Source organism: Miniopterus natalensis, chromosome 10 (assembly GCF_054644295.1).
Source record: "Miniopterus natalensis isolate mMinNat1 chromosome 10, mMinNat1.hap1, whole genome shotgun sequence".
In the NCBI taxonomy this organism is placed as follows: domain Eukaryota; kingdom Metazoa; phylum Chordata; class Mammalia; order Chiroptera; family Miniopteridae; genus Miniopterus; species Miniopterus natalensis.
Window position 1 is genome coordinate 49872688 of NC_142090.1, and position 24182 is coordinate 49896869.

The 24182-nt window shown below is 34.2% G+C and overlaps 1 protein-coding gene across 1 annotated transcript in view; it reads right to left on the reverse strand.

Annotated features, from left to right (window-relative positions):
* SEMA3C (semaphorin 3C) overlaps positions 1 to 24182 on the reverse strand; it is a 164732-nt gene that overhangs the window by 21021 nt on the left and 119529 nt on the right. Inside the window, exon 13 of the mRNA XM_016199829.2 lies at positions 1828 to 1916. Within this exon, the coding sequence (XP_016055315.1) occupies positions 1828 to 1916 (89 nt within the window). The remainder of the gene's footprint in view (positions 1 to 1827; positions 1917 to 24182) is intronic.

Below are 24182 nucleotides of genomic sequence, written 5' to 3' on the forward strand. Positions count from 1 at the left end.
ACACAAACACCACGTCGAAGACAGTAACTGTATTTGGTAACTGTATCTCTCAATTTAGCCATATCAGTCACTGGCACAGGCATGAGTGAGAGGCTCAAACACTTTCAGTCTCTCTTGGGCTGATGTCCCCCGCGTGCATTTTGACTGACTCTATTTTTCCACTGAGAGTTTATTCTTTGTGATGATAACACCAGCATAACTCATATAACAGACCATAAGTAGTTAGCACATGATCAGAAGAACTCACGTTTCTTTAAGACCTTTCCATAACATGTATGTTTGAGTTTGTGTCAAACTCACTTAATTAACATTTCCTGATTACCAGAAAAAGATTATTTCAGAATTAAAAATGAAGTGCTGCAATAAGGCATTTTTACTATCTTCACGAGGACTTCAGAATAAGGTACTTTAAATTATTTTGACTAGCCAAATTTCCCCTAGTGAATTGAATGAGAAAAATATATACATTTTTTTATATAATGTGATTCTGGTTAATCTAGTGAAACAATTTCTTTACAAAGCAAGTCATAGAAAAGGCACTTAAAAACACATGATTAATGTTTAATGAGCACAATTTTAATGCACGAATCAGAAAAACTTTATGACAACGTGAACTAGCATTAAAAATTGTAAATTTAATAACACCGAACAATTTGCCGGTTTCTCCCATTTTATATTTGATGGTTTCATTTTAAAAAATGTTTCTTCACATTGAAAACTTATTAACATCATCTAACAGCATGCCATCTTGACCATTTATGTGCTTATAAATTCAATATTTTTGGTGACTGTGATAATGTATATTAATAAATCAATGCATTCTGAGTCCACTAAACTAAGCAAAGCAGCTCACTGGACTAGTAATAGCCTGCCAGGGTTCTGAATGCTACTTTTATGCAGTTATACGCTGACCCTAGTGTTTTGATGTCCATGGGCCAATGTTTAATTGTTTGAGTTGGAAATAGTGTAGAATTGATTCCATGTCAAAGGTTCTTTTTCAAGCCTAACAGCTCCTCTGTCTGTGCTTTTACCCATCTTTTCAAAGCAGATGTAAGGGACGACCTGAACTACAAGGACCCACTCCTTAAGGAGAGAAGCTTGTACAGACACCACAGATCTGCTTTCCAGGTTCACAGACACATAAAGAACAGGCACTCTGCCCTGCGAGGCAAGATCCTGCAGGACTCAACTTCCCTCTGTCCCTCTGTGTGCCTTTTTGTTGTGTTTTTCTTTTCTTTTCTTTTTTTTTTTAAGTCAAATTCAAGAGCAGAAAGGATAATACAGTGAAATGTCAAGTTCAGAGAGAACATAAAATTTTGAGTGATAGACAACATTTGTTTTACTTATTAGGGTGACATTTAAATTGAAAGCAATAAAAAAAAAAAAAGAGAGAGAGAGAAAACAAAGCAGTTTATCTTGAAATTCCTGCTTAAAAATGAGAAAGTTTATCTAACAATCAATAATGTGGAAGTATTTGGGTTTCAGTGGTTTGTAAAGCAAATGATAAAAGCCCTTTCATGGCAAATCTGCTAGGCCTTGACCACAAGAACTTATATTTTAAGAATAATGATGAGCAAAATTCTTCAAGTTGTGGTGACAGCTGAAAAACTAATCCTTTTATGTTAAGATAGCTTGAAATGCATAAAAATATTTCAGAAAAATATTTGTTCTCTGTTTCTCACTTTATCTGGTGTTTTCTACCCTCAAAATTTATAACATTCCTTATTTGAGCTTAGGCAAAATATTATTTTCCTCCAAAGTGTCTGTAAGATTAAAGAATGCTGTTCATTATGCATGTTCAGAGACCAATAGAAGAGATGCTCAAACCTTAAAAACTTCCAGCTCCTCCAAGATGAGCTCACCACTGGCAGAGCTGTTAGTCGGGAGAACCACCACCTTCTGCACAGTACCCCGATCTAAGGCAGAGGAAGAAACAATGGGATGTTACAATACTTTTTTTAATGGAAAGAAAGACACTTAGACATAAGATTACTGGCTTAGATTTAAAATACTATTCTTGTGTCTATAAACATTTTCTAAGCATATCATTATGCCACTCTATGAATCATATATATTTTAGGTTTAAAAGAAACCAGTTGAGATTTAGCAATGTGTGATTAAAGCACATTTTTGAGTGTTTTGATAAAGTAGCAATACATTTCCTCCAAAATATGTTTCTAATAAAATAACTGAGATACATTATAAATATCAAGGCATTATTCTTTTAATGTATGAGCACTCACCTGTGAATTTTTAATTTGGAAAGGTAAATTATCACAGATACTGAAACATTTTTTAATTCTGTTGACAAATGTCAATGAGAAGAGTTAATTTGAACCAAGCTGGACAGGACTTTACAACAAGGAGTAATTTAGTGATGAACACCACAAATCTCAAATCTCATATCTCAAACTGTCCTCTTTTCCACAGGCAAGAGATACTCTGACATAAAAGATCCATGTCATGTTTACAGTTTCTATTTTATGAAACTGACTGAAACACTCAAAATAATTCTTCATGAAAGATAAACTCTACTTGAAAAGGTTACCAAGTAAAAAATTAAAACCTGCTGGAAAAAAAAAGTTTATATACAGAAGAACAAGACTTAGAGATTTTTCCAGAACAATCCTTGAATCTTATGAGGATACAAAGTATCTGATCTTAGAAGCACCTCATCTTAGAAGTTTCAAACTATACTCTGTAACTTAAAATTCATTTCTTCATACTCAAACATAAATAAGAATCCCAAAGCTTTGCAAGCTTTAGGTGTAATTTAAAAAGTGTGACTTTTTAAAACTGATTAGCCTCTTTAGAATGAGCCCTGGTAACAATCTGTACTATTTTCTTAGAAGATAAGGAATGAAAGTATATACTGAAAGTGAAAAAACATTTGAGGGTGCCAGGCAGAGACATCACAATTGAAAACTGATGAATGTGGGTGAAGGTGTTTCCCAGTTTCTATTAACAGTCCATCACCAAGAGCAGTGGGAAGTTCTGGGGAATAGAACATACCCAGAAACCTAAAATGAAATCCTTGTAATTATAACAGTTAGTGTGTGTGTGTATGTGCATGTGTGCATATGACAGATGAGGGTATAAAAACATCTTTGTTTTAGGTCCTGTTATCAGAAAGGTCATGCTTTTTATTTTCTAAGAAGTCACAGCAGAGTCTCATGGCTCCTGCTGCAGCTTGTAAGGATCACTCCTTTCTCCACGACAGCAATGACCTCTTTCCTGAGCAGAGACTGAGCAGAAACTGTGTTTAAACATAGTCCCAAATAAAACTACATGAAAGGAAACCTTGATTACAGGGGTTTCAAAAGATAAAACTATCAACTCGGAAAATATTAACTATTCTCAAATGAGACAACTGGCTCCTTTTTTTACCCAATCTTAACTTGCTATGAGCAAAATTTTACATAAATCATTATTTCTTCTGAAAGAACCCACATAAACATACTTTATTAATGCCATTTATAAAATATTACAAAGATAGTAGCTATTAAAATAGTCTAAAAAAAGGTAATGCAAAACTTGCTTTTTACTCATTTGCAACAAAGCTAGAATACCTTGTTTTATTGATTGTCTTCCTATTTTAGTTATTTTTGTTTGTTTGTTTTGCTGGTAATGATGAGTAAGTTTCCATTTTATTTTAAGACCATTAAAGGGAAAGATATATTTTTTCTACCAAGTAACACTGAATGCGAAGTTATCTGAAACTTGTAAAAATATAAGTAAACTTCAGCATTGGCAACAATACTGAAAATGAAGTTTATATAAAATCATAGACATGCAAGATCCATATACAGAAACAAATATTTATTGGATGCCTACTATGGGGGTGGTTCTATGATAAAAATGTATTACTTAAATCTGACTTTCAAGAAAATAAATAACCATTTTAATTCTTCTACTTCTCCATGTTTAGATTTGTATTGGTACTTTAGGAGCTAGCATTTCTACAGAGCCCTTCATTACACTGATTTCATTTTAATCATTGTATTCCAAATGATAATATCTGTTCTTATTATAATTAAACACACTAAAAGTTTTTATGCATAAATTAGAACAGTCATTCAAATTTGTGGTTTCCAATATGAATAAAATAGGTTTAAATCCCTGTGTTATTGTTAGATATCACCCTTAACAATGGTTAATCCAGTTTTTATGAGACATTCAACTTATATAGTTTGGAGGGCTTTCTTTAAGTAAAATAATACAAAATTATATATATATCTTTTCCTTTAATGGTCTTAAAAAAAATGGAAATTCACTCATCATTATCAGCAAAACAAAAAAATAACTAAAATAGAAAGGCAAGCAATAGTTTGTCTAATTTTGTTGCAAATGAGTTAAAATAATACAAAAACAGAGTTGTTTGGGTCTTTCTCAACAGGCACAAATGCAGAACTCTAAAGTCAAGGCAAATCCACCTCTTATAATTAGCCTATTTCTCTAAAAGAAGATTCTATAAAACTGGACAATGACACATTCTTTAAATCGAAGAAGTTCCATGTAATATATAGACATCCAATATATACTATATCTTATTACTACAATTTTATCATTCAAGATCACTCACATGTCAGCAAAAGGTTGGAAAATTTCTTCCGTTGAATATAAACAAATCTACCTCTTTTTTTCATTGGCCTTCCTTCTACAGCTACCGCGATCATACACATTCTGTTTTTCACAGCCCTCCAGTTTATCTTTATACTCTCCCTACTCTCTCTGTGCTCTAAGTACGATCACTCCCTTCAGTAATACCTTATTCAAATTAAAACCCAAATCACACTCCCTGTCTTTCTCTGGATGCTCTGCAGTTTGGCATTATCCCATTTAAAAAGTGATGCTCAGAATTATACAGATTTTTTTTTTTTTTTTTTATGATGATACCAGATCTCACTGAGGCTGGAATATGTAAAAGGCACAGCAATAGTTCTAGTAGTTCATCAACAAATTAGGTGACTGCACAGAATCTCTAGGACTTGGAGTCTCAGAAACAAATATCTCAACTCTAGTGAACAACATTTGCAAGGTTCCACTCTGGACGTCTATATTTCTGCTCCTGATTCCCACAGCCTCTAGTTCATATACTCAAGAGACAGATTTAATTTGGTCCAATTTAATCATAACTAAAGCACATCATAAACCAATATTTAGTAGACAGTTCAGTTGTCAAATGCTTAAGTATCATTTTAATCAGCTGTGGCCTGCGAAAGAGTCAATATATATGGAATCCCCCATGGCTCCTGCCTAAGCAGCCCCATGTTAATGGGATGGTTTCTTTCAAAATGCAGTCCTAGTAGACACTGATGGTTTTCTTTTCAAAACACTCACACATCTTTCCTATATAGGAAATACTTTTATTTTTTAAATATTTTTTACTTATTTCAAAGAGAGGAAGGGAGAGGGAAAGAGATAGAAACATCAATGTGAGAGATTCATTGATCAGCTGCCTTCTGCAACCCCCTACTGGGGATTGAGCCTGCAACCCAGGCATGAGCCCTGACCTGGAATTGAGCCATGACCTCCTGGTTCATAGGTAGATGCTCAACCACTGAGCTACACCAGTTGGGCTATAGGTATAGGGAATACTTTTGAGGTATCCTTGGGCTGTATCATTCACCACTAAGTAAATAAGTTGACTTGGGTTGTCTTCCATCCATTTTCACTCACTGATTCAACAAGAAATTATAGAACACCTTCAGTGTATCAGGCACTATATCAAGTATGTATGCAGAGATAAATAGGCATAGTGTTCAAGAATTCACAGTTTATAATTTATGGTTTTTTGAGTAGCAGGTGTGTTCCCATTAAAATGTTAGTCATTGAAAAATATGCATTTTAGAATGTTCATAAAATTCCCAATTACTTATGTCTATATAAAGCTATCTCTGTGTCCTTCACTTTGAAGATGATAATGTAGTTATCAAATGTCTTCCTTCTGGGGGTAGTGAGAATGGCATTCCTTGAATGTACTCACAACATGAATCATTTTTATTGTCCTGCAGAACTGGGATATTGCTTTTATTCCCTTGGGAAAAGTACCACACCTACAATAAAGTTACAGTGAAGTAGATTATTTTTCTTTTTCCCTTAAACCTCAGTTTGCTTGTGTGTACAATGTAAATAATAATTATATCTTTTGTGATAGATACCTGTTACTAAGGCCTACCCAGAATCACCTCCCTTTCTTTTGATAATAACACACTGAGACATTTGGGAAACAACCTCTTTTTCATTTTCAGTCTGCATAGTTAAGGAATGGTGTAACACCTTCCTGATCCAGAGAGAAACACAGGACTCAGGCTGGTCCCAAAGGGATTCCTTTGCCCAGTGATTCATGCAGGAGTAAGCACAGAACAAGTCAGGGTCCATCCATCCCTGAGAATTACATAGGTGGAAACCTCTTTCTTTCTGAGGTCAGGGCTGTTAAAGATGTAAATCTGGAGTTTTGGAGCCATCCTTGCTGCCATATGCTAAGGATTTATGTTGTGAGTACATTCAAGGGATGCCATTATCACTACCCCTAGAAGGAAGATATTTGATCACTACATTTTGATCTTCAAATTAAAGGATACAGAGATGGCTTTATGTAGACATTAGTAATTGGGAATTTTACTGACACTCTAAAATGCATATCTTTCAATGACTAACATTTTAATGGAAGCAAACATAAATTCCAGACATCATTTTAGCACAAATTCAGCTATGTCTGAGGCTGCTTCCTGCATTTCCCAGTTGAACACACACACACACACACACACACACACACACACACACACACACACACTGGTTTTTTTTGGACTAGTTTGAGTAAGATGCGTGGTCACTTTCAGTTGAAAGAATTCTGATTAATAAAAGCTACATGAATACTACATGGAAATTGCTTATCATGATGTCTGGAATATAGTATGTCCTTAACAAGTGCAAGTTATTTTTTACTTATAGCTCAGCCACTTACTAAGGAATAGATAATAGGCATACCTTGAATACATTAAAGCATTGTTACGTGAATCAAGCAAGACAAATCTTTGTATTCTGCATAATATAAACCTATGCACAAAGATAATGTAGTAGACTCACTAACCCACATTAGTGATTTTAATTATCTTTTGTTTCATTGAATTTTTAAAGAAAATTCCCCAGACAAGCTTCTTTTCTGTTTTATAAATTTTATGCCACCTAAGATTTTTTCTTTCTAATATAAGAAGCATAGTAATATTATCCTTAAACCCTTCCACTGACTCCAGACAAGAGAACAGCTTGTATTTATAGCACAGCAAGTGCTGGCTGTCTCAAACAAATGACCAGCAATAGCTCATTACCCAGCGGGCCATTTGAATAGTCATTTATATATCTAATCTGCTGAATCTCATTTAAAATGCCATCTTTAGGTAGTTTCCCTAGAAATTTCTGTGCCAAACTGTGTGCGTGTCACTACGATTCTGGTTGCCTAGGGATTTGGGAGGAACACTGCCTCCTTAGTCTATGAAAATATTCTCCTTAAGACCAGCTTCATGTGTGCAAGAGCTGTTCAGTCACACAAGTTTTGTGATCAGAAGGGCCCATACTTGTTTTAATGCTCTTCTGTTACCTTCTTGAAATTCTTAATAATTTTTAAAAAGGGACCTTACATTTTCATTTTGCACTGGGCCCTGGAAATTATGTAGTCAATCTTATTTTAGGTGCTGATAATTAATAGCAATTTGTACCAGCTAAGGTGGCCTTATTCAATAAAGTAAAGATCAACATACAAATCCCACAGTCGTATACTCAACACTTTTCTCCTTTTTCTCTGTCTACATCATAGTGTCCCTAGATGTCAACCTAAGCAGCCCTAAGCATGACCCCAGAGGCAAATTGCAGGAAAATCAGCTCTACTTTATCAATTAAAATTAGTATTGAAAATGATGAAATCATTATATTTTTTAAATGACAGCTCTTCTTTTATTATAATTTTCTAAACCAATTTGTTCATTCAAATAAAGAAACATTTTAAAGTTGAAAAAGACCTGCAAAGGCTCTCTTTGGCAAATGAAAGCTTTATAGGTAAACAAAGAAGAATGACTAGATATCTAACATTGTTAGTTTCTGTAATGAGATCTTACCAACTGGCTGCCTTATTTCATGTTAGTTAAAATATATATTCATAATAGATTTCTTTTTCTGGATAGGTGATCAACTGGCTGCTATATTCTTTTAATTGTATATTTAAATTTGAGAATAAAACTGAATCATTAGTTTATAAAATCTTTATTAGTAGTTTAGTGAATATACTTTTAAGAGGTGGCAGTTCTATTCATGAATGCCCCCTTGTTACAAAAATATATATAAAATATTTCTAAACTAGGTCAGTTAGCACAATTTCTCACACTTAGCAAAGCTTTTCACACTTAATAGGCAATTTAAATACTGTAATGTGGACACTTTCAGCTTCACCTCTTGGGGCAGTTAGAGCACCAACTGGTCATCAATGGCATCTCAAGTGTCTGTATTTGAGGGAGGCCCTTGGAAAGGCAGAATCAATGAATGCTATTATTCAGCATCTCCCACAGTGTGTTGATATCAAAAAGTTTGTAGGGTCAAATAAATTTGGAAGGTACTGAATTAACTTAAGTTAAGCAGGTTTCTTTGCTGCAGAATCTTTCAAAATGATTAAAATACATTTCTGCATTGTGAGGAAATTATAGTATTCAGAGACTTTGCTAGTACCATTAATTCATGTGATTCCTAGGCACTTCCATCCATGTTCTTTTAGATGGCCATGTTATATAATACAAATAGCTTTTCAAAGTGTGGCACTCAGCTGACCTCATCAGAATTACCTAGGGAGTTTAAGATGCTGGTTTCCATGTCAGACCACAAGCATAATTTTTGAAAGTCCTAATTTTAAATAAGCTTTACAGAAGATATATAACAAACATTTGAGAATCACAGAAGATGAACAGTATAGTTCTTTCTAACCGATTTCATTTCTTGGCAATTGTCTTTATTTGTCAAAACCAAAAAGCTACTAAATTATTTTTTACACATTTTGTTTTTTGATTTTATTTCTGCCTAAATGCAGCTAAAATAACATATTCTACTAATGCATAAAGTTAATGACTAATTTTCAATTCACTGAAATATGCTAAGATTGTCCCCAAACAAAATTATAATTAAAAGTTTCAGGTATTTTGAAAATAAACGTATATGCATGATTAATGAAATTACAAAAATACCCTCTTAATCTGCAAACATTGAAATAATAATAAACCCTAGAATTGGCATGAATATAAGGAAACAGGTGTTTTAAAGCACATTTGGTGAAAATATATTCAGAAAAATCTTTCTGATGGTCAATAAGGCAGCTGGCCACGATGGACTAACTAATGCCAGGATAGCCTTCTCACAGTTAACTCTAAAACTGGACAAACTATATGAGGTAACTCCTTCTAGGTAATGAATAATAGCAGAAGACAAAAACAAAGGAAACTCATAGGAAATCTTTATGATTACCCAACTATTTACTTGGGAATAATTTCCCAACAGAGGTACAGAAAGCTGGTGCCCCAGTTTTGCACAGTGGTCCCAATGAGATGAGGAGAAAGATACAAGAATTTTGGGGCAGCAGAAATTAATGAACTCTGTGGCACATGATATCAGAGAGAAGGAGCTGCCAAGAAAGTGGATTCCAAACTCCTTGTAGAAGTTGTGAGTCTGCTGTGAGTCTGTAGCTGATTCCTGGACTATATATATTCAGGATGAAACTACTTAAGGCTTAACAGATTGCAGCCACTATAGGGAGAATGGAATAGACAAATTATAGGTTGAGCAGTTCTGGGGAAGAATAATGCTGGGTGAAGTTGGAGTTCTGGCCCTATCACAGTAGACAGATCTCATTAACACCTTGTTAAAACTCCTGGCATCCAGTTGACACAAGAAAGGATGAGCCTAGAAGAGTAAGTGCCACATTCTAGAGTAAGACTTACTTTAGGTCTGTCCTAACAAAACCTGAAACCAAGATCTGATAAGACATACAAGAGAGAAAGTTTGGACTTAAAACTAAACTACAAAAACTGAAATAAAATATTAACTCCATAGACTTAATAGTAGAGATTGAAAGAAGAGTCAATGAACTTGAATTCAAAGGAATAGAAATTACCCAGTTGCAAGAACACAGAGAAAAAAAGATTGAACAAAGTGAAAAGGTTCTTTTGAGTATGTGTAATGTTATCAAATAGTCTAATATATGTGTAATTAGAATTATGAAAAGAAAATAAAGATATATTGAGGAAGAAAAAATACATGAAGAAATAATGGCTGAAAACTTCCCAAATTTGATTTTAAAAATACTATGTTGAAGATCTAGGAAATCAGTGAGATCTAAGCTGAATATAAGTAAAAAAACACAAAAAAAAAAAAACACACAAAAAACAACAACTATACCTAGGCAGATTATAGTTAAGCTTCTGAAAACAAAAGATGTAGAAAAAGCTTTGAAAGCAGCTAGAGGAAAAAGACAAGTCATGAGCGTAAATACTGCTGACTTTTTATTAGAAACAATGAAGGCCAGATGATAATGGAATAACATTTTTTAAATGCCGAAGAAAAAAAAGTTAATCCAGAATTCTACATTCAGGGAAAATTTTTTTAAGAAAATGAAGATGAAAACAAATATTTTTTATAAATAACTAAAGATAGACAAGGTTTTGTCTACAGATCTGCATTTGAAGAAATGTTAAAGGATGTCTTTTAGTCTAAAGGAAAATAATACAAAATGGAAACTTAGGTCTATAGTAAGAATAAAGAGAACCAGACATGACCCTCTTTCCATCAGAGCTGATTGATTGGTTTGTAGATATATTTTGTCACTGCTGCAGCCAGTTGCAAACGTAAGAAAAATTGACATAATGACAAAGCTGATTCTTGCTCCCTCCTAAAGAAAACAGATTGAAACTCCAAAGAAAGAAACTGTGATCCTAGTCAAACCACATCTAAAACCACCCTATTATTGTGATTTTCAGTTATGTGAACTAATAAAACTTTAAGAAAAAGGAAACAAATAAGCAATGACATTTCTGAGAATCTCAAGTTTAGGTAAAATTTCCCCCCCTCCCCCCCCAAAAATAACCCAGCAGAGCTAATTTGTGACATTTTACAGAGTGAAAAAAAGTCAGTACTTAAGTTTAATCCCTCCATATGAGTAGGGAATTATATTTTATTTTTAATTCAGGCACATTATCTTTAATCTGCAATTCTAAATTTCAAAAGATTTTTTTTTTTTTTTTTTTAATTTCTTGGGAAGCAAAACCTATCCTGACTTGAACTCATTTGGCTGCAAAACCTGACCTGCTCTTACTTGAGGCTATTTATAGTTCTTATTTATTACACTTGGTTTGAAGATTTCTCTCACTACAGAAATAGCACTGGGTATTTCATGGGGTGTGGCCTAAGGTCCTAAAGCCATTTCACCTAATATATATATGCACACTTATCTTTACATTTTCAAATACTTCTGAATCCCAAAACACATTTGGTTTCAAATAAGAGAATATAAACAAGGGTTGTTTTTCTTTATACTTTCTTTTTGGTTTTCACTTATTATCTATATTTAAAAAATAAGCATATTTAATTTGAACAATAAAAATAATTTAAGATATATAATTAAGCAAAACTATAGGTAGAAATCATGTTCTGGTTAAAACTAACACGATAAAAAAAATTAAGTACTCAAAACACATCTACTAAAGGTACTCTACTAATTCAGGACACTGCTATTGAGTCTGCCTAACGTCAATTATATTAGAAGAGATACAACTGGTCAGTACTATTCCCTCATATGCTGAGCACTGGGTATGCATGTAACTGCTCTATGATGGTTTTCCTTCTGCAGTTAGCTCTCAGGAGAAGATATCCATGACTCATTAATGGCCCCATTAATGGTGGTTCATACACCACTACTGGAAAAAAAACACGCCTACTCTCCCAAACCTGCAGTAGTGTCATCTATTTCTATTTTATCCATTCTGGTCTTATATTTGCAAATGGTGTAAACATGAGCAAACCTGCCTCCCATAATCCACTTTATTTCTCTATAAAATGTGGATACAGCATTTGCCTTACATACCTGACAAGGCTGTTCAAGATCAAAGGAGAGAGCGTATGTGAACATTCCTTGTAAACTTTAGACAGTATAACTAACATTCCTCTCCATAGCCTGAAATTGTCCTTCCTTATTCCCACTCTGCCTGTGACAAATTATTTACTATTCTTATGCCTGCCAAACATTACCAGCAGATTCATCTATGGTCTGTCATTAAAGTTTTTCTCTCAATTTTTCTTACTCTAGTGTATGCAAATGTAAGTAATAGCGTAGAATAATTATGCACATATTATTATTTGCTGGCTTCCTTCCAGAAGAAAATGAACTCTATGAAAGAAGAGACATTTATGTTTTGTTCACTGTTTATGGCTAGTGAATAGAATAACATGAGGATTCTTAATGGAAATTTTAAATATTATTTATGAATGCATATATATACAGTTATATATATTTATATCCAAAGATATGCATGATTGATTTCAATAAATATATATCTACTCTATAGGTGGATGTGTATATGTACCTGGTAAATGCTTACTAATTTCTAGGCAGTATACTTGGGGTTTTACAAGCATCATCTCTTTTAATCTTTAAAATAAGTCCATAAAGTAGTACAATTAAGGAAACTAGGTTTAAAGATATGTAGCCTGGCCAGTGTGGCTCTGTGGTTGAGCGTCAACCTGTGAACTGGGAGGTGGCAGTTCGATTACTGGTCAGGGTACATGCCTGGGTTGTGGCCTCGATCCCCAGTGGGGGGCATGCAGGAGGCGGCCAATCGATGACTCTATCTCTCTCCCTTTCCCTTCCTCTCTCTCATCATTGATGTTTCTATCTCTCTCCCTCTCCCTTCCTTTCTCTGAAATCGATAAATATATATACTCCCTTCCTTTCTCTGAAATCGATAAATATATATATATATATATATATATATATATATATATAAGATGTTATATAACTTGCTCAAGGTCATAAAACTGATAAGTGATAGAGGACAAGATTTAAACCTAGGCCCTTTGAATGTCAAACCACGTACCCTAATTCTTATCCTAGAATATATCCAAGAATAACTTATTATAAATATTCTAATAAGTTATTCTGTATTTAACAAGGTTTGGAAGAAATCCCAACCAAAATTACAATTGGTTGAGGATAATCTCTGGAAATTTTAATTTGCCATAACACACTGCATATCTATATATAGAATTTTATAGATAAGCACACACATGCTTGTATCCATTACTGCTGTGGAAAGCTTTGAAGTTAGATATTTAATAGGTTAGTTGAAAAGTAGAGTTGTGGGGCAAAGTTGAAACAAAAATCTTAAGGCTAATGATTTTACTAAACTGACAATTAACAAGGAGTGACTAAGTTTTAAGTTTGGATTTAGTTGAGACTTACCAAAAAAATAAAATAAATCAGAAAACAGCAAAATGTGTCTATTAAAATTTTTGACCTAATTATTTATTCAACTAAGATTTCTGTCTTCATGAAAAATATCTGCTGTATCTAATGTATCAAATGTGTTTAATAAATTTACAATATAATATGTTTGATTATTCTGGTTTTAGAAGCTAATTTCACCTGTAAGGTTTAAGAAAAACATTATAATTCAATATCAGACAAAGTTATAATCTATCAACATATGAATTATTATAGTTATTTCCTGGTGACACAGTTAAAGAATGCTCAAATAAGATCTCAGAAATCACTAAATTGTTTTAGGAATTTGTAAATTACTAAAATTTATATATCACTTTTCAGTATCCCTTATTACATTATATATCATAAATCTTTTACTTACATTTTGAAAATAAACAAGTGGACTTACTTTAATTTTTTTTTTTTAATGCAGACGTATGTAAAGTTCTATGTAAAGTTTTACGGATGCTATACAAAATGCAACAACTAAATTTCCAAAGATGTAAAATTGAGGTTAATTGCTTCTATTTAATCCTTTATCATTTAGGAAAAAAATTACTGAAATTAATGAATTTTATGGTCACAAATTGACTTATTTTCCTGTACAATTTTATTTATTTATTTATTTATTTATTTATTTATTTATTATTTATTGATTGATTGATTTCAGAGGTAGGAAAGAAGAGGGAGAGAGAGAGGTAGAAACATCAATGATGAGAGAGTCATTGATCGAGCCCGCAACCCAGGCACGTGCCCTGACTGGGAATCGAACCCCGATCGCCTGGATCCTAGGTCGACGGTCAACCGCTGAGCCACACCCGGCCGGGCCCTGTACAATTTTTAAATAAGATAGGCTGTCTTGCATTTGTCTTCAAAGTTTAAACCACGTATGGAACATCCACCTAAGGAGCTGGGCGCTCAGGAAAGAAAGAGGAGCACCTCCCCCTTCCCGCTTCATTTGGTCATCTCCCAAAACGCTGGCCATGCTAACCCCTTCCTACTGCCTCCTGTTCACATCTCATCCTTTCCCTGGGAACAGTAGTTCCCCTCTCAAACTTTGCTGCTCAGTTAGAATATAGGATATTGAGGAGAGCCGCACATTATAAGGACAGTCAGATGTAACTGAACCACATCTGGTCATCTCACCACTGCTCCTTTCTTGCCAGCTACTCTCTTTTCTTGAGGCCACCATAACATTATTTCCTCTTATTCTCCTGTTACTTTCATGGTAACTTTCTCCACCTTCTTGGTAATAACTTTTCTTTTCCTTCTCCTTAAGTGAGCTCCCCAGAGTAAAATCCTTATCTGCATAGTCTCCTAGAGTGACCTCAAAGAATTGTCATGGATTCAGCTAACACCTCCATTGCTATTCACTCCCATATCTCCATCTCCAGCACAGCCCTCTCTACTAAAGTGTTATCCACAATAACACCCTCCTTGAATTAGCCACTTCAGTGGTTCACCAAGTTTTTAACTCAATGTGAGACAGACATGTTCTTGAATTTAATTACTGTTCCTAAAAGCCTCTTAATCTAAGGAAGCCATTTAACCTCTCAAAGCCTCAGTTTACACAACTGCAGAATGGTAATAATAATTCTATCTTATTGGGCTGCCTTGAGGTGTTGAGAAATGTATCAGTGTCCAATACATAACAGTCATAGGAAAGGATAGGGGTGCCATTCAAAGGGAATTCATTACTCTCCAAGTCTGCTTGCTGATTATATATTCCTTGATCAGTGAGTAGTACTTCTTTCCAGGTGTTTGCCAAGCCACAAATCTATAAAACACTCTAGACACTTCTCCAATCTCCCATCTTTCCCAAATCAATTTGTTATCATCTGGTCCTTTCCTCTTCCTGAATATCTCTTGAACCTGATCATCTCTTTCAACCTCTGATTTTTAATCCCTGTTTTAATTTAGACTTTCATGATTTGTTACCTATAACATACAAAAATTCTTTTAACCAGCTTTCTTTTTATCTGTAATGTATCCATAGCATTACCAAAGTGATCTATCTAAAATACATATGGGCAACGGCTGACCAACTCTAAGATGACCCCTAATGAGTCATGCCTTGTATAACTTCTCCCCTTGAGTGCAACTATAGTGTGTGACTTGCTACTAATAAATAAAATAATGCAAAGATTATGGTATGTAAGTCCCATAATTAGGCTACATTATATGAGCCATTTTAGCAGACTGAAGAGAGAGACTCTGCTAGTCTCGAAGAAGCAAACAACCATGTTTTGAATGGCCAATGAAGAGATCCACGTGGGAGGGAACTGCGGGTGGTCTCCAGGAGCTAAGAGCCTCATTTCTGCATCAGCAGGGAACTGAATTTTTCCCCAAACCATCTGAGTTTGGAAGAGGATCTTGAACTCCAGAGAGGAATGCAGGCTGGCCTACACTTTCACTGCAGCTTGTGAGACAGCAGAGAAGACAGCTAAGCATTCATGTATGGAAACTTAGATAATGTGTGTAGTTTTAAGCCCCTAATTTTGTGGTAATTTATTATGCAGCAATAAAAAACTATTGCAAGTGTGTGTCAGTATGCCAATTCCTTCCTGGACATTACAGATCCTTATATTATAGATCTTAACAAATTTCTCTATGAAGACTTTACAGTGCTCTTTCCCCATACTTCTCTTTGGCTAATTCTCTTACTCTTTCAAGTCTTTGCTCAACTATATAACCTTCTCAATGATGCAAACCCTGAACACACATCTCCCTTCACCAGTTCTGTTATTTTTAATAGCACTTATCAAGTTCAAAGAGATTATATAATTTGCTTATGTATTATGGTCATTTTCTCTTCCAGTAGAATGCAAGCTCCACAGGGCAGAGATCTTAGTCTCTGGTTCACTGAGACTAAGCACCTGTAAGAGTGTCTGTCATATAATAGGTGCTCGCTAATATTTGCTGAACTGAATTGAATTGCCTCTTCCACATGAGCAGATTCTTAAAAAAATCTGCTGTTGCTATTATTTTTTACATATAATATAGCTTTGGCATGCAATGGGCTCAATACACTCTAATGAGTGAATAAATAATATCTCTGTGATATTGTTATGTTATTCTGTACTGGTTGACAAAGAGCTATAAAACATAACATATATTTTTGCATTAATCAATAAGGGCTTTGCCAGAGTTTTAAAACACCAGAATTTATTATTCCTTATTTTAGAAATTCTTAAGAGAAGCCTCAAAATAGTTTCATTCTACACTTACAATTAGGTTAGAATTCAGAGCCTAGTTATATTAGGTTTCTATTGCTGCTCAAACAAATTACCAGCATTTTTGTGTCTTAAAACAACGTATGTTTATTATCTTAGAGTTCTATAGACTAGAAGTCTAACATGGGTCTCACTGAGCTAAAATCAAGGTGTAGGGGTGAATGCACTCATTTCTGGATGTTCTAAGGAGAATCCACTTCCTTGCATTTTCTAGCTTCTAGAGACCATTCTAATTCCTTGGCACGTGGTCTCCTTCCTCCTTCTTCAAGGCCAGCCGAGTCACATCTCTCTGATTACATCTCACTCTGATGATGGTGGGAAAGGCCCTCATCATGACTGCTTTTAAGTAGCCATTGCAGCCCGGCTGGGCGTGGCTCAGTGGTTGAGCATCAACCTAGGATCCAGGAGATCGAGGTTCGATTCCCGGTCAGGGCACATGCCCGGGTTGCGGGCTCGATCCCCAATGACTCTCTCATCATTGGTGTTTCTATCTCTCCCTCTGCTGCCCTCTCCCTGAAATCAATAAAGATATATTAAAAAAAAAAAGAAGTCATTGCGAACCTTTTTTGTTCCAATTTACATTTCATATTCTAAAATAAAATACTTATCTTTTTAAAAAACATTTATGCTTGTTTTCTACAATTCAAACTCTTCCCAGTTCAACAGAAAGATTTTTACAAAATAGCTTTCCACAAAAACCACCCCACAACTGACATCTAGCTATAGATCTCCTTTGGGTAGTCCTATAGAAAGGGCTGGCCTTGCTGAGTGGTAGCTGTGGATTCCTCTCCTGGGATAAAGGCTGCCAACTATGCCTCAAGTAAACCTAGCAGCACATCAAGGACATAGTGTGGTTATTTCTTCTTAACACATGACAGAAGTCTTTACAAATGTCTTTAGGCTACAAATTATCTTACACTCATATAAGAGTTTAGGGTTAAATGAAAGCAACATACAGGGAGGAGGTTTGACTGTGGTTGTTTTCTAGTCATGTAGGGAAGCATCAGTGGTTAATAGTAAATAAACCAGTGTGATCAAGCAAATCAGAGCTGCGTCTCTTCCTGCTGAGAGGCACTATCTCATTGCCTGATATTCTGAAATCCTCCACATATGCCAATTGAATATCCAGAATCCATTTTAATTAAGTAAGTGGAAGCATGCCAAAGAGATTCATATGTGTTTGGTGAGTGTGTAAGACATTTTGAACACAAATATATGTCCCATTTTAAAACAAATTTGGAAGGTGACAAGGTTTAGTGGTGCATAAAAATTAAGGTGACGTCCTACCCATTTTTGCTTCTCTTCTCTCCCCCCACATATTGCTTCCTTCATTCCTAAATACATGCTGAATAACATTAAAATGTATCACATTCATAGATTAAATTCTTGCATAGTTAATTCACACACAAGCCCAGTCTGTTCCAAGGCTTCTCTGTCACCTTGTAAAATGAATCTTGTTCACACATAAGACAAGGTGACAACTTGTGGATGGTGAAACTGAGTGATATGACTCAAAGAAAGCAATGCCAATGCTAATGTTGAATGTCGACATATCAGAAATATCTTGACATATGTGGATTTTAATTCATAGTAAAATGAGAAAAATATAAATTAAATTACTTTAACTTCATAAAAGAAAAATATTACAAAGTATATGATGATAAATGAGGTAGTAATGTGGGAAAGATAAGTGCTTAAGATGTAAAATCAGACAGCAAGAGTTTATATTTTAGTTGTATCATATACTAAATATCTATATGATTTAAAATTATCTGAGCTTCTGTGCAAACATGGTGAAGGATAAGTGCAACTCACTCACTCATTTATTCAAATAATATCTACTGAGTGACAACTTTGAGCGATGCACTGTCCTAGGTACTGAGCATATAGCTATGATTAAATTAGACAGATAACCTTGCCCTCCACGGAACCTATATTTTTTCAATTCTTCACAGGTTATTTATAAGGGGTAGGTGAGAGTCAATGACATATCTGGCAAAAGGTAAGCACTATAAGTAAAGTTAATTAGCATCATTATAATAGTAATACAATAAAATAGTAATAAAATCAGAAACCTGAAAAAGTACACTTATTTGCATAAGTAGAATACTAAATAAATGAATGGTTAATTCAGGCAAGCTAGCAACACTAACATTTATATAATCATTATATGAGACATTATGAGGTCTTTAAAATATATTTCTGACGATTAGCTTAAAGAAAAAATATTCTTTTTGTAATACATTTTCTTCAGCAATGTCATATATTTATTTTTGATAAATTATCTTTTACAGGTAAAATTTAAATGAGAACATTTGTATCTGGATTAGCAATCACTGTATGAGCTATCTTCCATTTTTTTGTTTCTTTTTTTCACATAGCCCTTTTGCTACTCTTCTACATGATCAAGCAGTCATCACACCGTGATTTATGATCTTTCTTCTATCAATTCAACCATCTTTCCACTCTGTTTCATTAATATTTCCTACTGTGAAAATCCCTGTAGAATCCTTGGTAAAGGATCAGATGTTTCCAGACTCTGCTTTGGAAAGCAGTGAGCCACAGTGTTATTAAAAGCAAGTGTCTTATAAAGGGATTTGTTCCTTAGTCCTAAGAGAAGGGGAAGTCTAGACATTATCCTTAGAGTGACATTCATGCACAGCTTCCAACTGACAGTAGTATTTTGTAACTCAAATGCACCCCTCCAGCTATCAAATTTTACATGAGATATTTTTGGGAGTTCTTTAAAAGTCCAAATGCCTGGCTCTGCAGTTCAATAAGTGTGTCATTCCAAGAGATGTGACTGCCAAAACTAGTTAGTCACTATGAAGGTAGTTACCCTATAATGCTACAAGGCAAACACATTAAGTCTTTAGTCACATTTGTGGCACATACTTTAAAACTCCACATTTTCAAAGAACGTACAGGAGCCAACATTCCAACTTAGTACCCTCCCAGTTAAACAGAAGCTAATAAGAAGCATGAAACCATATATACTATATAAGAATTTTGGCAGAACACCACATGTATCAACCTTATATTAAAAATCATAATGGCATTAAATCATCCTAAACCTCTAACATCCATTCATAAGAATACTCACATTCTTTCATCAGAAACCACATGTCACTCTGATTCATGTATAGTACTAAAAATATAAATTTGACAGAATGTGTCAGAACTTGACCCAGGCACTTAAATATTTTCATAGTTCCAGAAGCAAAAGAAAAACAGGCAAAAATGTCTTCACTGTGCTGTAGTCAGCTTTGAAAAAATGGCCTGGATGTAAGCAGTAAGTGAAGTTAAAATAAAAAAGCTAATCCTATGAGTGCCCTTGTCTGCTGTTTTCAGTCCTTTGTAAAGATTAAAATTTTTTAAAAAGGAGTAAGAAACATAATAATACATGATTTTAAATACTTTTTTTTTCAAAATGTGATCTTTTTTAGAGGGGATAGTTGCAGGAACACATGGGAAAGTAATTAAGTAAACTTAGATTTTAGTTTAAGTTTTAATAGGGTAGCAAAATAATTTTTACTCAAGATAAAATAATAAATATTTATTTGGGTCACAATATAAATTTCTGTATGATAGGCTACATATTAGAAAATAGCTTCTTTAAAAAGTAAATTTTCTAAAATTATACATGAAATTAAATGACAAAACAGGAATCAGCAAAATTTTCTGTCAAAGGCCAAATAATAACATGTTTTAGGCTTTTGGGGCAAAGTGGTCTCAGTAGCAACTACTCAGCTCTGCCCTTGTGGCACAAAAGCAGCCAAGACAAAAGTAGGTGGATGTGGCTATTTTAACAAAGATTTGTTTATGTACACTGAAACCTAAAAATCTTACAATTTTCACTGCTCATGAAATATTCCTCTTCTTGTTATTGTTTTCAATCATTAAAAATATAAAATTACATTCTTAGTTTATGGATAACATGCAGTGGGGTTAGATTTGGTTCAGGTTGTCTTTTCTTGACCCTTAAACTAGACATTAATGATGACAACTGTAAAAAATAAATATGAGAAGACAAAGCTCATCTTCCTCCTTCCTTCCTTCCTTCCTTCCTTCCTTCCTTCCTTCCTTCCTTCCTTCCTTCCTTCCTTCCTTCCTTCCTTCCTTCCTTCCTTCCTTCCTTCCTTCCTTCATTATTTTATGTTTCTATTATCTATCTATCATCTATCTATCTATCATCTATCATCTATCTAACATCTATCATCTATCATCTATCTATCTATCTATCTATCTATCTATCTATCTATCTATCTATCTATCTATCTATCTCTATCTATCTATCTATCTATCTATCTATCTATCTATCTATCTATCTATCATCTATCTATCTATCTATCTATCTATCTATCTATCTATCATCTATCTATCTATCATCTATCATCTATCTATCATCTATCTATCATCTATCTATCTATCATCTATCTATCTATCTATCTATCTATCTATCTATCTATCTATCTATCTATCTATCATCTAATCTATCATCTATCTATCTATCATCTATCTATCTATCTATCTATCTATCTATCTATCTATCTATCTATCTATCTATCTATCTATCTATCATCATCTATCTATCTCTATCTATCTATCTATCTATCTATCTATCTATCTATCTATCTATCTATCTATCTATCTATCATCATCTATCTATCTATCATCTATCATCATCTATATCTATCATCTATCAATCATCTACCTATCTATCATCATCTATATCTATCTATCATCTATCTATCATCTATCTATCATCTATCATCTATCTATCTATCATCTATCTATCTATCTATCTATCTATCTATCTATCTATCTATCTATCTATCATCTATCTATCTATCTATCTATCATCTATCTATCTATCATCTATCTATCTATCTATCTATCTATCTATCTATCTATCATCTATCTATCATCTATCTATCTATCTATCTATCTATCTATCTATCTATCTATCTATCTATCTATCATCTATCTATCTATCTATCTATCATCTATCTATCATCTATCTATCATCTATCTATCTATCTATCTATCTATCTATCTATCTATCTATCTATCTATCTATCTATCTATCATCTATCTATCATCTATCTATCTCTATCTATCTATCTATCTATCATCATCTATCTATCTGTCATCTATCTGTCATCTATCTATATCTATCATCTATCTATCATCTATCACTTATCTATCTATCATCTATCATCTATCTCTCTATCTATCTTGGCATCTGGTAGCACACAAAACATAACGAGGCAGTCCCATGAGAGTGGAAGGCTAGATTATCAGTCTCTCAAACTTAGCCAGAGTAGTACACTGTAATGGGCTACTTGTAACAGTTACTAGGCATTGAGCCACACAACTACCATGGAGTTTCTGTGGGTTACAGAATCATCCATAACATTCAAAGTTAATCCAGTTACACACCATTGTATTTGCATTCCAATATACTGTCACATAAGGTTTTCTTATGGCATCTTCTTTGACAACTGTCTGATTGAATTCCTCCAATTTTTCCATGATAGTACAGAAGCCATGAGAGCAGCTTGACTTATTGTGGCAATTGGAGCATCATTACTTATTTATAACAGCTGAAGGACTCTTTATTACTTGGGGATTGGCAATATCCAAGAAACATTATATCTTTCCTAAAACATTTATATACACAAAGCTAAGAAATCCTGAGAATAGTGACATGTGCTTCTCCCAAATTCCAGTTCAGAAAAGTATTTTATTTACTTTTAGCAGCAAACAAGCACTAAGAATTTCTTTTTAAAGAAATTTCACCAGCAATCCAAGAACTACTTGGGTACCAAATTTTTATACTGATATATTGGTTGTTAGAATTTCGGGTAAATTGAGATCACTGTGTTTTTTTAAACTGATTTCTTTTTAAAAAATATATATTTATCGATTTCAGAGAGAGGAAGGGAGAGGGAGAGAGAGATAGAAACATCAATGATGAGAGTCATTGATGGGCTGCCTCCTGCACACTCCCTACTGTGGATCAAGCCAGCAACCCGGGCATGGGCCCTGACTGGGAATCAAACTGCAACTTCCTGGATCATAGGTATGATGCTCAGCCTCTGAAACATGCTGGCCAGGCAAGATCACTGTTTTTAAGTCATAGTGTGGTCTGATATGACCATGAGGATAAGGTTCAGTGATTAAGTGAGTTACTATCTCTTCAGAAAGATGCTCTTGGTAGAAGTATGGCCACATCATGCACTTTCCTATTAAAACAGTCTTCAAGAGACTCCTTTGGCTTTGTAAGCAATCATTATAAAGTTTCTCACTAAAATTAAAAACATATTCCTAAATACTGTTTTTCAAAATGACACAAATGTTTAAATACCAACGTAAAAAGTATATGTAAAGATGCCATATACTTATGTGGTAAGAAAAGCCAAAGAACTTGTGTAACAGCATGTTTCTTATTGCCTTTTATCTGAATAAACACTGCAGCACAGTTTATAAAGACTTGAAAATTCCATTTATGAAATTTACATATTTCGTGTAGAGTTTCATGGGGGGAAAAAACAATAACCAACAGCCTGGTTGTAACATCAGAGTCCACCATTAAGACAGGTTTCAAAAGGTAAAATAAAACAGTTATTTTTTTCTGGGTAATATGAAACATAGGGGAGAGGTGTGACTCTAAAATCACCACTTCAGGAAAAAATTAACTTTTTTCTCTCTCAATTAATCTTGACAAATATTTATTGAGATCACAAGGTACTGTGAAATGCTAGATAGAAAATATATATCAAAGAGAAATAGAACCTTGAGAGGAATGTGCAATAAGAATATAAATATGGGAGAGTGGGTTAAGCACTGGTTAGAGGGCCTTAGAAGTGAATAAATTGAGTTTGGAGCATGATCTCTAAAATGTTATTGGGTCACACAGTTTGTGTTATCTAACAGTACATTGTAACTGCAAATACTGAGCTCAGGAAATGGTAATGACTAGAGATATACATTTGGGATTTATTTACACAGAACAGATAATGAAAACCAAACAATTCAATAAGATGCCAATGACCATGTGAAAAGAAGAGGACCATGGACAGAACCGCCACACTCACGGGCAGGAGGAATGCAGGCTAATGAAGGAAACTGAGAAGGAACTTCCAGAGAAAAAGGGACTTCTGTGGCTTGTGGCTGAAGCAGCAGGTAAAGAGAAATTCTACAACGACAAATGATGCAAAGAGGAGATGTTGGTATGTCAATGGTTAAAGGCCATTGGATTTTCTTATCATGGGCGTATTGAAGACCTTGGCAAAACCAGCAGTCTAACAGAGGTGCAATGGGTGAAGGTCAGGTCTAATTTTATCCTGGCATAAGGTGTTGAAGCCAAGGTTTAAGTGGAGAATAAAATGTAAGGAAAAGTGAATTAGAATATAATTGATAGCCCAGCCGGGTGT